Source organism: Struthio camelus, chromosome 9 (assembly GCF_040807025.1).
Source record: "Struthio camelus isolate bStrCam1 chromosome 9, bStrCam1.hap1, whole genome shotgun sequence".
In the NCBI taxonomy this organism is placed as follows: Eukaryota; Metazoa; Chordata; class Aves; order Struthioniformes; family Struthionidae; genus Struthio; species Struthio camelus.
Window position 1 is genome coordinate 34,102,081 of NC_090950.1, and position 12,786 is coordinate 34,114,866.

The following is a 12,786-nucleotide window of genomic DNA, read 5'->3' on the forward strand; positions in this document are numbered from 1 at the left end:
ATTGGCTTTTCAAAATGCTGATTCCAACTAAATCAGCAGGAAGAATCTGTGAATTAAAAAAGAGAATGCAAAACTACTGAAATTAATGCCGTGTTACTCTACCTGGCAAGGAAATACTGAAACATGAAAAGATGGCATTTGAAGTGAACTGTAAATGGAGGAAAGGTTTTTACAGCTACCTTTAACCATGCCATAATTGGATAAAAGGCTATAAAATTTATGCCACAGGAAGCCTGAAGAAACATTTTTTTGAAAGATTCAACATTTACTATGGCCCAGGGAGTAGCAAGAAAATTTCTTATAAATAGCTTTTTATGTCAAAACTATCTTGGATCTAGAAACTTATTCATGTATGTGGTATATTTAATACACACCGCTACTCAGCAATTAAAATAGTCTTATAACACAGAGAAGCTAATGTTGCTTTAACAGTAAGTGAAAGCCAAACCAAACTCTTCCAAATTCATCATCTGTGAATAACCAGAATCAACTGTTCCCCAGTTCCCTGAAACATAACATAAATTGAGAAAAGCTGACTAGAGTTTATAGTCTGAGGAAAAAATGTCTTCTCTTTGGCCATTGGGAAATACAAGCTGCACCTTTCTGAAGTAATTCAACAAGAAACTGAGATTTTTTTTTTTTTTCCTTTTTGTTAGTAAGGATATTTCCCTTCTCCAGGTAGTACAGCACAGCTCGCCAGCTCCCACCTGCCCCTGCAAGCCTGGTTGGCGGCTTCCCTTTTAGTGTAACGAGTGTAATCTGTCCAGAGTCTTTAAAACAAACTGCACAGAATGCCATCTAAAGCTGATTTAATGCAGCTGTGAAGTCAAAACCCTAGTGCAAGAAACTAGAGGAAGAATCCAGGGGCAGTAAGCTCCATGTCAGCGCAGCGGGTGGAAAAAAGATGCACGAAGGTCTCTGCTGAAGGTCTTGCCTCCAGAGAAAGCATTTCGTTCCGTCCAGCCCCAGAGCAGCAGGCTGCGAGGAAATGCGTGACGAGTTCTTGCCTTTGCTGTTCATTCCTACTTCTCTGCCAACCCCTAACTTGTGCTGAATTCATCCAGTATGTAAATAATTCTCTTGATTAGGTTTATTTTCAGTCCGGATCCCTTTTCTGATCTGATTCGCCGTCCATAGCCTGAGAGAGGTGTAGGAACTCAGCCGAGGAGACAGCAGAAGACAGGAATGAGAGAGGTGAAGCAAGAACCGACTGTGACGTCGCGCTTGGCCTCGCGCGGTGTACTGTAAAGCAGGTGGTAACGTCCAACTTTTGAAGCTTGAGCTTGGATCTCTTGCATCATTTGAAAGGCAGAATTTTTAGTACCTTTTCCCCTTGGGCCCCTACTACGAGTGTAGTCGTTAGCTGAAGTGACCATCAGTTTTTCATCGCTATTTCTGCTGGTTGGGTTCATGGTGGGCTCGGGCCGTGCAGAGCCCTTGGTCATGACGAGCACTGGCTGCCGCTGCGGGTCTCGGGCTCACAAAGCTCTCGGCCCGCTGACTTCTGGGATTAATGGTTGCGGACATCAGGGTCACTTAGCGAAAGGGAAATAGTAATTAAAATGTGTAGTCTGTTGCAGTCGACCAAAGCTGTTAGCTACCGCTCTGGAGGAGAGAGCTGTTACCTTACTTTGCGAAAGAGTACTCTCTCTCTCCCAGCATGCCTGAGGTCGCCGGCAGGGCAGAACCAGGAAACTTCTCCCGGCCTCACTTGGAGCATGTCTGCTTTGTTTTACAGATTGTTTTATATCAGCATGCCTTAAAGGCAGTTTCTAAGGCTCTGCCAGCTGATGCACAGTTTCTTATTTGCTGCTAGATCCTTCATGCTAAGGGTTACTGAAATACTGTGTGGTTTGGAGCTGGCTGCAGCTTTACCAGAAACTGCACTGCGGTACAGCGAGCAAGCCCACCAAAGAGGCTGGGATTTTGTGGCCCAAGGTCATTCTCTTAAATTTAAAAAACAAACGATCCATTTGTAGAAAAGTGCGTCTGTCACATCATTCAGTGTCAAAGCACTTCACACGGAGTCTTACTTGAGACAAAGCTTCCTTTTTCCCCCCTTTTTTGTTTGCAGGGAACCGAGGGGCAGAGAAAAAGACGTTGGGCAATGATTTGGCTCTGCTCGCAGAGACATAAACAGATTTCCCAATGTTTAATAACGGTGGGGCAGCCGGAAGCGGGTGACTGGATGTCCTCCAGCACGATGTGAGCTGTCACCCTGTTGGGAGCAGTTAATGAGTCAGAACATGTGGGCTGTGCGTGGTGATGAGTCATCGGCTTCCCAGTGCCCGAAAGCAGCTTCGCTTTGATGTGGCTCAGTCACAGAATCCGTTCTTTTCCTCCCTGTGCCAAAGGGGACCCTGATAAAGGGTCCCCTACAAGTACTACAATGTTAGCCAAACTCTAAGTCAGTGTTATTTCAGGTGAGAGCACACTTAACGAAATAATGTATTTCAGATCGGTTCCATTCTCCTCAGTTCCCCCTTCCAACTTTTTAGGTCTGGATTTCCTACTGCTAGAAAACAATATGGTCCCAAACCAGAAACCACCGAGGTACATTTATCATTGGACTTAGTACCAGCAGAAAGAGAATTTATAGACTTCGTGCCGCTGCTTGCTAGTTTGACCTGAGAGAGCAGTCTTGGCAAGGCTGCCGTGGAAGTCGAGGATTAGAGCCCAGCAGCTCCAACGCAGTGCACAGCGGTAGCTCAAATTCTGCAGAGCGTTGGCGTTTCAGAGTGGGAAGCAGACACCCGCCTAGGAAAAATTTAGCAAAAGCCTTAGGTACAACAGGTGGAACAGAAGCATAAAGTCCTGTTAAGATACCAAATTATTTATATCTGGAGCCTTGCTTCAAATTGCCATGATGATGGACCACTATTAGGATACATTTTACCACTTACTGAGCTTGTACGTCATTTGACTGCGGGCGGGAGTGCCGTGCTTTGGGCAGCTCGAGGGCAGCATTTGTAATAGCACTTTCTGTGTGATACTTGACAGAGGTTTTGTGCATCTCTGCTATCACTGAAGCTGTAAACATTTAACTTACCCTGACTTCAATGGGAACAGTGTTAGCCCTCAGCTAAGCATTATTGAAAATCCTATTTTCAAAACTTCTCGTTTACTTACGATGACCTCCATCGGTCTCATGTGTGATGCGGAAACAGAGGTTCAAATGGATGTCTCTCCTTGCCTGTCCTGCTGATTTATGAATGAAGACCTTGTTGAGGAATGGTTTGCTCTGATACTGGGGCTTATGCAGAGGTTACTTCTGAGAAACTTGGAAGTCAGAGTTTGAACATGTATTTTGGGGCTGCTTTGCCATGTGTTTGAATGCTTGAATCTCCTATTATGAGACTCTTAAATAAGTCTTGCAAAGTTAATTACATTTCTAGACAGCAGCTCTTTCCGCTACATAGGGAAGCTTCAACATTATGAATTAGCCCAGATGTCCTTAGAGTTTTGGGCTCCTACTCCTTGGTTTCCTATGCATCCAATGGAAACGCTCACCTTCACGCTTTGTAGCAAAGATATTTCACTAATTCTCTCTTAAACTCTTAGTCTGACTTTTTGGATAACGTGTATGGATGATGAACAGAAAACATTATGCAAAAAGCAATAATTTTGCAGCATTCTCATAAAATTAATCTTTTTGAGAATTGTTCTGATATTGGTTTTCAGCTTCATCTAGGGTTGAACAATCGGTATATAATACTTGTTGCAGAAAGTATATTTAAAATACGGTCAGTATTTTTCATTCATATATGCTTTTAAACAACAATTGTATTATTGTTCCATTTCATATTCTCCTCTCCCCCTTCCTTCTATGGGAAAAAGGAAAGTAAAAACTATCGGTAAGGAAAATTCAAGTGCTGCTTGCATAGCATTGGAACTATTTTATGAAAAACTCTCAAAAAATGAAAATTCTATTATAATTTGTGGAAATATATGTTTAAAAGCATGGGAAGAACGTAGTATTTTCTATTACAGCTAGTTTAAACAAAGTGAACATTTCTGCAGTTTGCAGAAGTAGAATGCAGCTGTTAGGACTGAACGTTTTTGTAGTATAATATTAAGTATTAATTTAGATAGATTTAGTTGAACAGGATATCTTCCTGTATAGATGCTCTTATACCACAGTTAAATGTGTATAGTGATTTCTAACAATATAATCCCATGGGTAAGTAAGTCTGGTAAAACTGTCCTGTAGTCAGGGCCTTAGGGGACACGTCACCCGGGTTTCAACTGACTGATACCCAGTTCTCTCAGTACTGCTGAAAGTTAAATACTTCACTTTTGGCCAGTGCCAGTGCAAAGCTCGGATGCTGGGAGAAGCAAAAATTTTATTGTCTTCTGAGCTTGAATCGCCCCGTAATAGAGTTCAGCAACGAAGGCATGACTTCTAGTTGACGTTATTGGCCTGTGTCTGAAGCTTTGTTTTCTGTCTCGTTGTTATGGGCTATGTGATATATGCAAAGGAAAAAGTCCTTTGGGGATTAGAAATAAAACAAGGAACAGATGGATTGATATAATCCTAGATAAGGGCGTTTGGGGATTCTCTGCACAGTGTTTTTCTCTGTATGCAAATACATATTTCAGAGCTGAAACACTTACGTGAAGTTTCATGTAATTATGACTATTTATATGAGTCAAATGATTTTTTCCGGGATTGAAATAAGCAGTGGGAAGGGGTAGGGTTTCACGGTCAGAAGCGCTGCCCCGAAAGGGTGGCGGGAGGTCAGGCCCTCCTGCACGGCCCGGGCCCCCGTTCCTTCCCGCCCCGAGCTGGCGGAGCAGCTCCCAGCAAAAGCGTACCAGCGACGCAGGAAGAAAGAAGGAGGAGCGTTGGCCGGACCGGTCAGCCTCGCCTGGTCTGGCTGATGGCACGACTGCCAGCCCGAGGCAAGGGCGAGAGCGCGGGGCTGGGACGCGGGGCTTCCCCCGCAGCAGGCGTGTGAGTTTCCTCTGTCCTCAGCCTCAGGAATAAACTCGCACCTGGGGCTGACTTCCTCTGACGCTGGGCTGCCTCACGCTTCTGAAATAGTCTTGCAGACAGAGCAGAGCTACACGCTCGTCCTGCCCCTGGGCGACGCGCCTGCCTTTGATCTGGCCACCAGCGCTGTGCACTACTGCATGGTCGTGAGCGGCAGCCGCCTCTTGCGTCCCTGATCCCGCCTTGGTAACTCCAGTTTGGTGATGAAGGGTCTGAATTTTCAGACAGCGCTCTGCGTTTTGACGCTTGGAGTACACCTGTGAGGTTCAGCGCTTTTCGGGCCGGTCTTACAGAAAAGAGATTGTTCTGAATTGAATGTTGTCAGCTCTGATATCCAGGAATCGTAGAAATCCTAATTTCTGTAATGTCCATATTTTCTTTGGTTCTGCTATTTGAATAAAAAGATACTGGGCCAGATTCTGTTACTTTGGTTTAACCAGTCATTGCAAGTGGAATGGGCTTGTACCTATTTCTGCAAAGGTTTAATCTAACCTTCAAAAAGCTGCCAGTACCTATGTAGAAATAGAGGGGGCAGGTTTACATAAACAGTGGGGATCTTGAGGAGAAAAGCCTTTCTGGCCTGCAATCAAGCCCTTTCACTTCAAATCTTAGCGCTAATTTTAAAGCATTGTTATTTTTCTCATCTAATATCTGACGTTGTTAAATAGGCCTCGTCTGATATTTAGCAGCTTTTTCTTTAATAACTAGATAAAAACAGATCTGCTCTGTGGTCATAATAAGAAATTCTAGCAACAACCAGCTATTGCTTGATCTTGAATCATAGTATCAATGACATTTTTGAGGGTTGTTTTTCAGACGCTCTGTCTGCGTGTTTTTAACGAAGAAGATATGTTTGTGCGTTGCCAGGATGGCACCAACAGGGGCGAGCGAGGGCACTCGTGGCTCCTGGCTACGGCTGCTGAGAACTTACCATGTTTACACAGAGAATTCCTGTGGGGTTTTTTAGTGCAGTTGGATAGTTTAAGATCTGTGATCCTTACATTTTTTGATCAAATTTTCAAGTCTTCTGTAAGTTCAGAAGCATTACCAAGTGGCTGTCGTTGCCCTTCTTCTCACGTGTGTAATTATGGTCCAGATCATTTTCTGTATAGCAAGGGTAAAAGGGAGTTTGAACAAAAGCGGCATTAGTTTTCAGCTGCAATTTCATGACTGATTGCCTTGCGTGGCAATTCACAGATCGTTTTTGCCTTTTCTTGCAAGGACTTCTATGTGAGAAGCAGCTTTGTGAATATATTACAACTTGATTCAGTGAATTTGATTTGCATCTTTTATTTCAAGTGAACAAGGGGAAAATCTGCAGGTTGGGATAATTTTTGTTTAAGGCAATAATGATGTGTCTGGAAAGGTATTAGCCTAGGAAGTAATTCCTTGTTTATTGATGCTAGACGATGTGTTTCTCCATGTTTTGTGCTGGCTTACCACTGACTGCCTCGCTACATCAATAGCTAAGAAAAGGCACATAGTTCAGAGAAAGCGGATGACAGAGCTCTTCCTCATAATCCTTTGTAGGCAGGACATTTTCAGTGGGCATATTTTAAATAACATGGAAGGGGTGGAGAATTGGCTCATGGTGCAACGTGGAAAAAACCTCCTTTAGAGAACCACAGTTCATTTCATCCTAATTTGGTGATCAGAAAGCAAGTGTTTCAGCAGGGAGTGTTATGACAAATGTGTTTCCCAAAAAATAACTATTACTTGACTCTGTGGCATTTAAAGTATACTGAGGATAATATTAAAATAGCTCTGTTCATAGAAAGGTTTTTTCAAAGTCATTATTTAGACAATATTTCGCTGAACTAATGATAATGTTTGCTCCCTAAATTACGTTGTTGAGGAACATCTGTAATGACTTCTGTTAACACAACCCTGTATCTTCTCCTTGTCTAAAGATACTCCGTATACACGCGATCTAATTTTGTACAGTTTTAATAAAGTAAACCTAATGACCCTGAATTAAAAAGTACAAGACAAAAAACTTTCCTGGAGTTGTTATAATAGATTGCCAACTGCAGCCAGGTGCTCCTGGTGTCACGTCCCCTTCCTGAATACCTGCCACGCCGTGAAGCAGGTACGATCCACCTCCCCTTGGCACCTGTGGCAAAACTTCCCGCACCTTCGGTGGTCCAGGCTCAAGGCCGAGATGAGGATTTCCATGTTTTGTTCAGTGTCTGATTTCGCTCCTTGCTGGCCTGTTTACTAAGAACAGCAGGTTACTTTTTGCTCGTCTCTGCAAGGAATGCTGCATTCAGTAACAGCAGTATTGGGTTATTTAGGTATAAAATATTTCGTTTAAGACTTTTGGCTTTCAATTCCTACATGTAGCCAAATAGCAAATGCAAAAAAGAAGGTATCAAGAAAGAAACACCGGAATAAGCAGTGAGCGCCCCAGAGGTTCACAGCCTTCCGAGTTTTGTGAGCCGCCTGGTCCTCTGAGTTTCCTGGGCGAGTTTCTGTAGTTCCCGTTGGCCTGGGAGATAACGGCCTTTTCTCTGAAGGCAGACGGGAGTGGGGTGATTTCCCTTCGGGAGCAGGGTGGGGAGCGCTCCGCACCGGGTTGGCACCAGCGGTCGGTTGTCCAGAGCGGGGCTGAGGAGGCTACGCCTCGGCCTCGGTGGGCTGCTGGCTGGACTCGCTCTCAAGCGTTTGAGCCCAGTCTCCTGCGGACCTGCCTCAGTACCCGACTCGTCCTGCCGCGCCTGCCGTCGGTGACCGCACCAACTGGGTTTAGGATTTAAGAGACGGGGATGCAGGCTGGTGGTGCCTTGGACGTTGGAGGGGCTGCCGTCCTCGAAGGCTGGGACAGGCCGCGTCTCTGGAGCCGAGGGAGCGTGGTGCACGTGCGCGCTGACGCTGTGGGTGCGTGCGGGGGAGCGCTAGGCTGCCGGGGTGCGGCGGGCCGCCACTCTGGTCCGAGTTTACGTTGGATAACTTTTTGGGTAGAGCTAACAGAAATCGTTAGTTACTCGCTTAGATAGCTTCACTTTTAAAGCTCGTCAGAGTAACTAAAATGCAGATTAAGAGCCTTTTTATGCATACGAGTAACAACTAAAGAATCCCAAACATACACATAGGAGGAATACTGAAAATCTCAAATGCGGGCTCAGGCACATGACTCCACGTGTTTGTAGCTCTCATCTAAACGTGGAAAACAACGACCGTCGTTGTGGAAGGAGCTTTGATAACCAAAGTGAATTGTAAAGGTGATTGATTGTAAAGGTGACTGTTTTGGTTTTTCTCGTGTGTTTCTGTTATCGTGTGTTTCCTGTTATGGCTCCTTGTACGAAACGGGCAGTTGCAGTTTAAAGTTTCAGATTTGTGGTTAGCGCGAAGGACGCGTTCAAACAAGTTCTGGGTTGCTTAATACAACTGACTTCATACGTGCTTTAATTTGTGCTTCCAGTTTGCCGAAGAGGAATTTATGCTTTCAGTTTCTAGAGAGGAACCTTAGAGAAAAAAGCCTGATTTTAATTTTTACATTTTGCTTAAATTTGAAAGGATTATAAAAATTGCTTTGAAGTGAAAGATCTGTTCTGATAAAGCTTCATCAAGGCAATATTTTATTAATCGCCGAAGCTTATATTTAAAAACGCTTTTCTTCCTACTTGGGGAATAATATTTCCTGTTACAGGCTGGTATTCCGAAAGTCGCACCTTTGGTGAGTGTGGCGCCTGCGCTGGAGTTGGAGCCAGAAACGAGGGAGCTGGGCGCCGGAGCGAGCGCCTTCCCCCTCGCGTGAGCACAGCTGAGCGCTCCCACAGCATCTGCCGTTCACAGTGCTGCTCCTCGCCGGATTTCAAGAGAACAATAAAAAACGATGTGGGAAAGATTTACCGGAAAAGGAGAATAACATGATTGGGTGCCGAGGAGAAGAAAAGGCGGGTGGTTTTGCTGTTAGCAACATAAGCAAAGAGCTCTGGAAGTTACGAAGCCGGGGAGCGAGCTAGCTGCTTAGAGGCTGCGTTTTAGACAAGCACAGAAGTGACAGCGTGATCTTTTGGGAGCGCACGCTAAATGTAAAATACTAGAAAAAGAAGATGGATATGGAATAAGTAAAGGCAGTGTCACCTTTTTCCTTTCTTTAAAAAATAGTTCAGCGTGTTCTTGGTTTTATCCTGCTTGTGTTGCACAATATTTTTACTGATGTTAGAGGTTGACTTTGAAGAGCTTGGACGTGGCAACACCACAGTAGGTCGAAGCCTGCTTGTGAAACGCTGCTAGCTAGCAACTCCACCTGGAGACACGGAGCGGTGACTGCCGTAGCAGAAGTAGAAGTGAGAAGTTTGAAACTGAGTTCAGTGAAGATACTGTCAGGCTGCGCTTCATGAAAGGTGGATTCGAATGGTTTTCCTGTCCTGCAGAGCTTTTAAAACTTTTACCCTTTACACGTTCCTCTTGAAGAAGTTACCTCTTCTAAAGTTTTCTAGGAAAAAATAACAGAGGGAAACCTGAGCAAGGCCAGCCAGCGATCGGTAGTAACCTGGTTAGTCAGTGGCAGAAAGCTGGACATGCCAGGATGGAATCACGACAGCCAGGGATCACTAAATACCAGGCTATTGATTACTCTAAAATAATTCTTTCCTTTTCAAGTTTCAAACAGGATTACATGCTGATCCTTAAAATCCTTGTCCTGATAAAAGTTTCTGTCAAAACTGGTTTATTTCCATGAAAACCTTCAGTTGCAACAAAAAAGCAGTTCCTTCACCGCTGCATTCTGTAGCCCAAAAAAAAAAAAAATTTACGGTGATAATACTGTGGTTATCTCGACTGTAACATCTCATGCAGAGCAATACTCTAGCTTTTTTATAATGCAGCTAGAGGAAGTTTAACATAGTAGAGGAGTCGATTGTTGACCTACATTAACTTCATTGCAATAAAAACTGCCTTTACAGAGAGATTAGCAATACACATTGGTTATCAGGATATAATCTGCACCTTTCAGCCATGAGACTATATTCTGGTATTCTTGGAAAGCGTAAAGCCATGCTGGTTCTCATGGAGGGGCAAGGAACAAAACCAGTTGGATTTAGCAAGAAAAACACTGGTCTTATCAAGACAGGCAGACCCGGCAAAAGGACTGTATGTTCCCGCGTGGGAAACAGGCATATGTTTGAGTGTGTAGAAGACGACTGGTAGAATAAGAGTAAACAACTTTTGGACAATGGAATAGGTGAAAGATGAGTGTGTATTGTAGGTCTTCAGTATCATAATGGAATTCACCATTCATTCCAGTAAATGTAATTGGTTCAACAGTAATGCATAAGGAGTTAAAATGGCAGGAGACAGAAGATCAGAAGAAAAGAAATTGTTCAAGGGTTAAATAAATGACAAGAAGATAGATAACTTCAAATGGATTAGGGTGAGGTGAGAAGGGTAGGTAAATATGAAATAAGAGGAACAATTGGGTCTTTTATGGCATTATGTCTAGCCGTGTGTATAATATACTTGGGGTATTTTCTGCTAATCTTGTGTTTTATCTTTCCTTTCTCAGTCATATAGAAAAAATTACAACATGGCAAGATCCTCGAAAAACTATGAACCAGCCACTGAATCACATGAGCCACCATCCTGCAGCTACTTCCACACCAATGCCACAGAGGTCTATGGCAATGTCTCAGCCAAATCTCGGTGAGTACTGGATGTCATCTCTCTGGTGAAAATACCAAAAAAAAACAGGAGAAGAGAGACACCTTTTATTGTATAATTATATATTATTATATTTGTTCGCCAAAGTAATTTTTGCTTCAGAAACAGTAGCTCTGAATCTGTTATCAAGCCAAACAGTATGTTCTCCACTTCCTTTTTTTATTTTTTCCCGCTGTAGAGTTGGCAGCAAGGGAATTGGCACTGTTTGAAGTAAAGTTCTAAAATCTTACGCATATTATTTTGGAGCCTCGATGACAAATTTCTGCCGTAGCATTGAACATAGAAAAATAAACTCTTCCTGTGATTTTTCATGCAGAGATGCTCTAAGGCCCCTGCAAGCCTACCATATTATTGTCAAAACTTACTGTGCAAAGTGCTGCTCAGATAATCTGTCTGCAGTCTTTCCTGTATTTGTTCAGGTCAGAGGTTGTAGCTGTTGCTTTTTTTTTTTTTCTTCATAATTAGGTTCTGCACTGCAAGCTAGTCTATTTTAGGATAGACTTGCTCTAGAGAAGTCTATTTTATAGTATGAATTACCTGAAGAATTTCTCTAGTGGCATGGTTTATGTGGTGTTCCTGTTCTTCACTTCATGCTTTACTTTAAGCATCTACTAATGTTCCTCTAATTTTGCTGGATATGAGCCTTAATGAAAAAAAAAAAGCCATGACAATTCTAAAGATTGTAAAGAAAAGCTGCGAGTGGAGGAAAACATTTTCATGCATAACTGAGACTTACAAATCTCTTATCTTTCACTCCTGCGGTTCAAATCCTAGTAGTTTTAACTTTTCTATATCTGAAGAAAACGAGGAACAAATAGGTCAGCTTGTAGGCTCAAAATCATACAGCTAGCTCAAATAGGTAGTACTGAAAACACAAACCAGATTCCAGTTCAGGTTAATTTTTGATAGGTTGGTCTCATGATTCCGTGATTATTCATGTGCAGTGCAGTTCATCAGGACTTTCTCGTGACATAGCAAGAAAACTCGAGTAAACTTTTGGCTACCAGTGGCCACCAAGAGCAGTAATACAAAATAGCTATTCACTTTTGTCTTGAATTTATAAACAGCACGTAGGCTGTCCCCTGAGGTAAATTATACCACGTTCTTTCCTCTTGCTTTTTCCCGACAAGCGTCCTCCTTGAATATGCGCAGTGCAAAGCTGTTGCTGGCTGTGTTACGTGAGTCAGCGGACAGTAGCAGATGTATCATGAGAGTGGACGTCTGAAGAAGAAACCTGAGTAAACTCCAAAAGGCTAGGATGTACTGCAGTGTGTCGTGCTGCATGGCAAGACTAACAATTGGTCTGTGTGTGTTTTTTCACACCACAGCTGCACTTAGATCAGTCTCTTCATAGCAATTTTGAAGTAACCCAGAGGTAAGGAATGGGAGTAGGGTGTTTTTTCGTTCTTACCAGCTCTTCAGCTTAGGTTGACATCTGTTAATGTTCCATATAATTAAAAAACAGAGAAGATCCCATGAATCAGGACAGTAAGGTTTTTCCCCAGATTCGTGAGTGGAAGCGAATGAAAGCTAATTCCCATACTGAAATATTTGTACATTGAAGCTTCGAGGAGGGTCTTTTTCAGGATACAAAGGATTCGAAAGGAAAGTCAATAATACTCTGAGGGTTTCGATTTGAGCCTCTTCTGGAAGGGACTTTGGATGCCCAAAAGGGACATTTCCACAGACTTCAAAATCTGTCACATCAAATACAGAATATATTTCATTAAGTACCTCTCACATGTGTAGATGAGGTACCATGTTTTTCTTACGTATTTGTACAGCACTTAGCACAGTGAGATCTAGCCTGTGACTGAATCTCCTAAACACTAGTATACTGCAAATGAAATGTACACATTTCCACTGCGTCCATGTCTGTTTAACGAAGAAACATTTTATCAACGCGTTTGGGTGAACTCTGTGTGGTTCTAGTGTCTTTCTAAAGGGATGCTGTGACACTGCTTTAGGAGCAAGCAAATCTGGCTATACAGTAGGGTATTGCTTTCAGCGCCCCTTTATTAAATCCAGCATCACAGTTCCTCCTTTTCCAATCTATCTGAACGACCACACCAAATGGGAATACCATTTGATGTAAAAACGTGACAAAATTATTTATCTAGAAAGTGTAC

General features: G+C 43.0%; 1 protein-coding gene across 1 annotated transcript in view; it reads left to right on the top strand.

Moving 5' to 3' along the window:
• Positions 1 to 12,786, top strand: part of WWTR1 (WW domain containing transcription regulator 1) — a 73,794-nt gene that overhangs the window by 31,721 nt on the left and 29,287 nt on the right. The window contains exon 2 of the mRNA XM_068955125.1: positions 10,503 to 10,639. Coding sequence (XP_068811226.1) covers positions 10,503 to 10,639 — 137 coding nt within the window. The remainder of the gene's footprint in view (positions 1 to 10,502; positions 10,640 to 12,786) is intronic.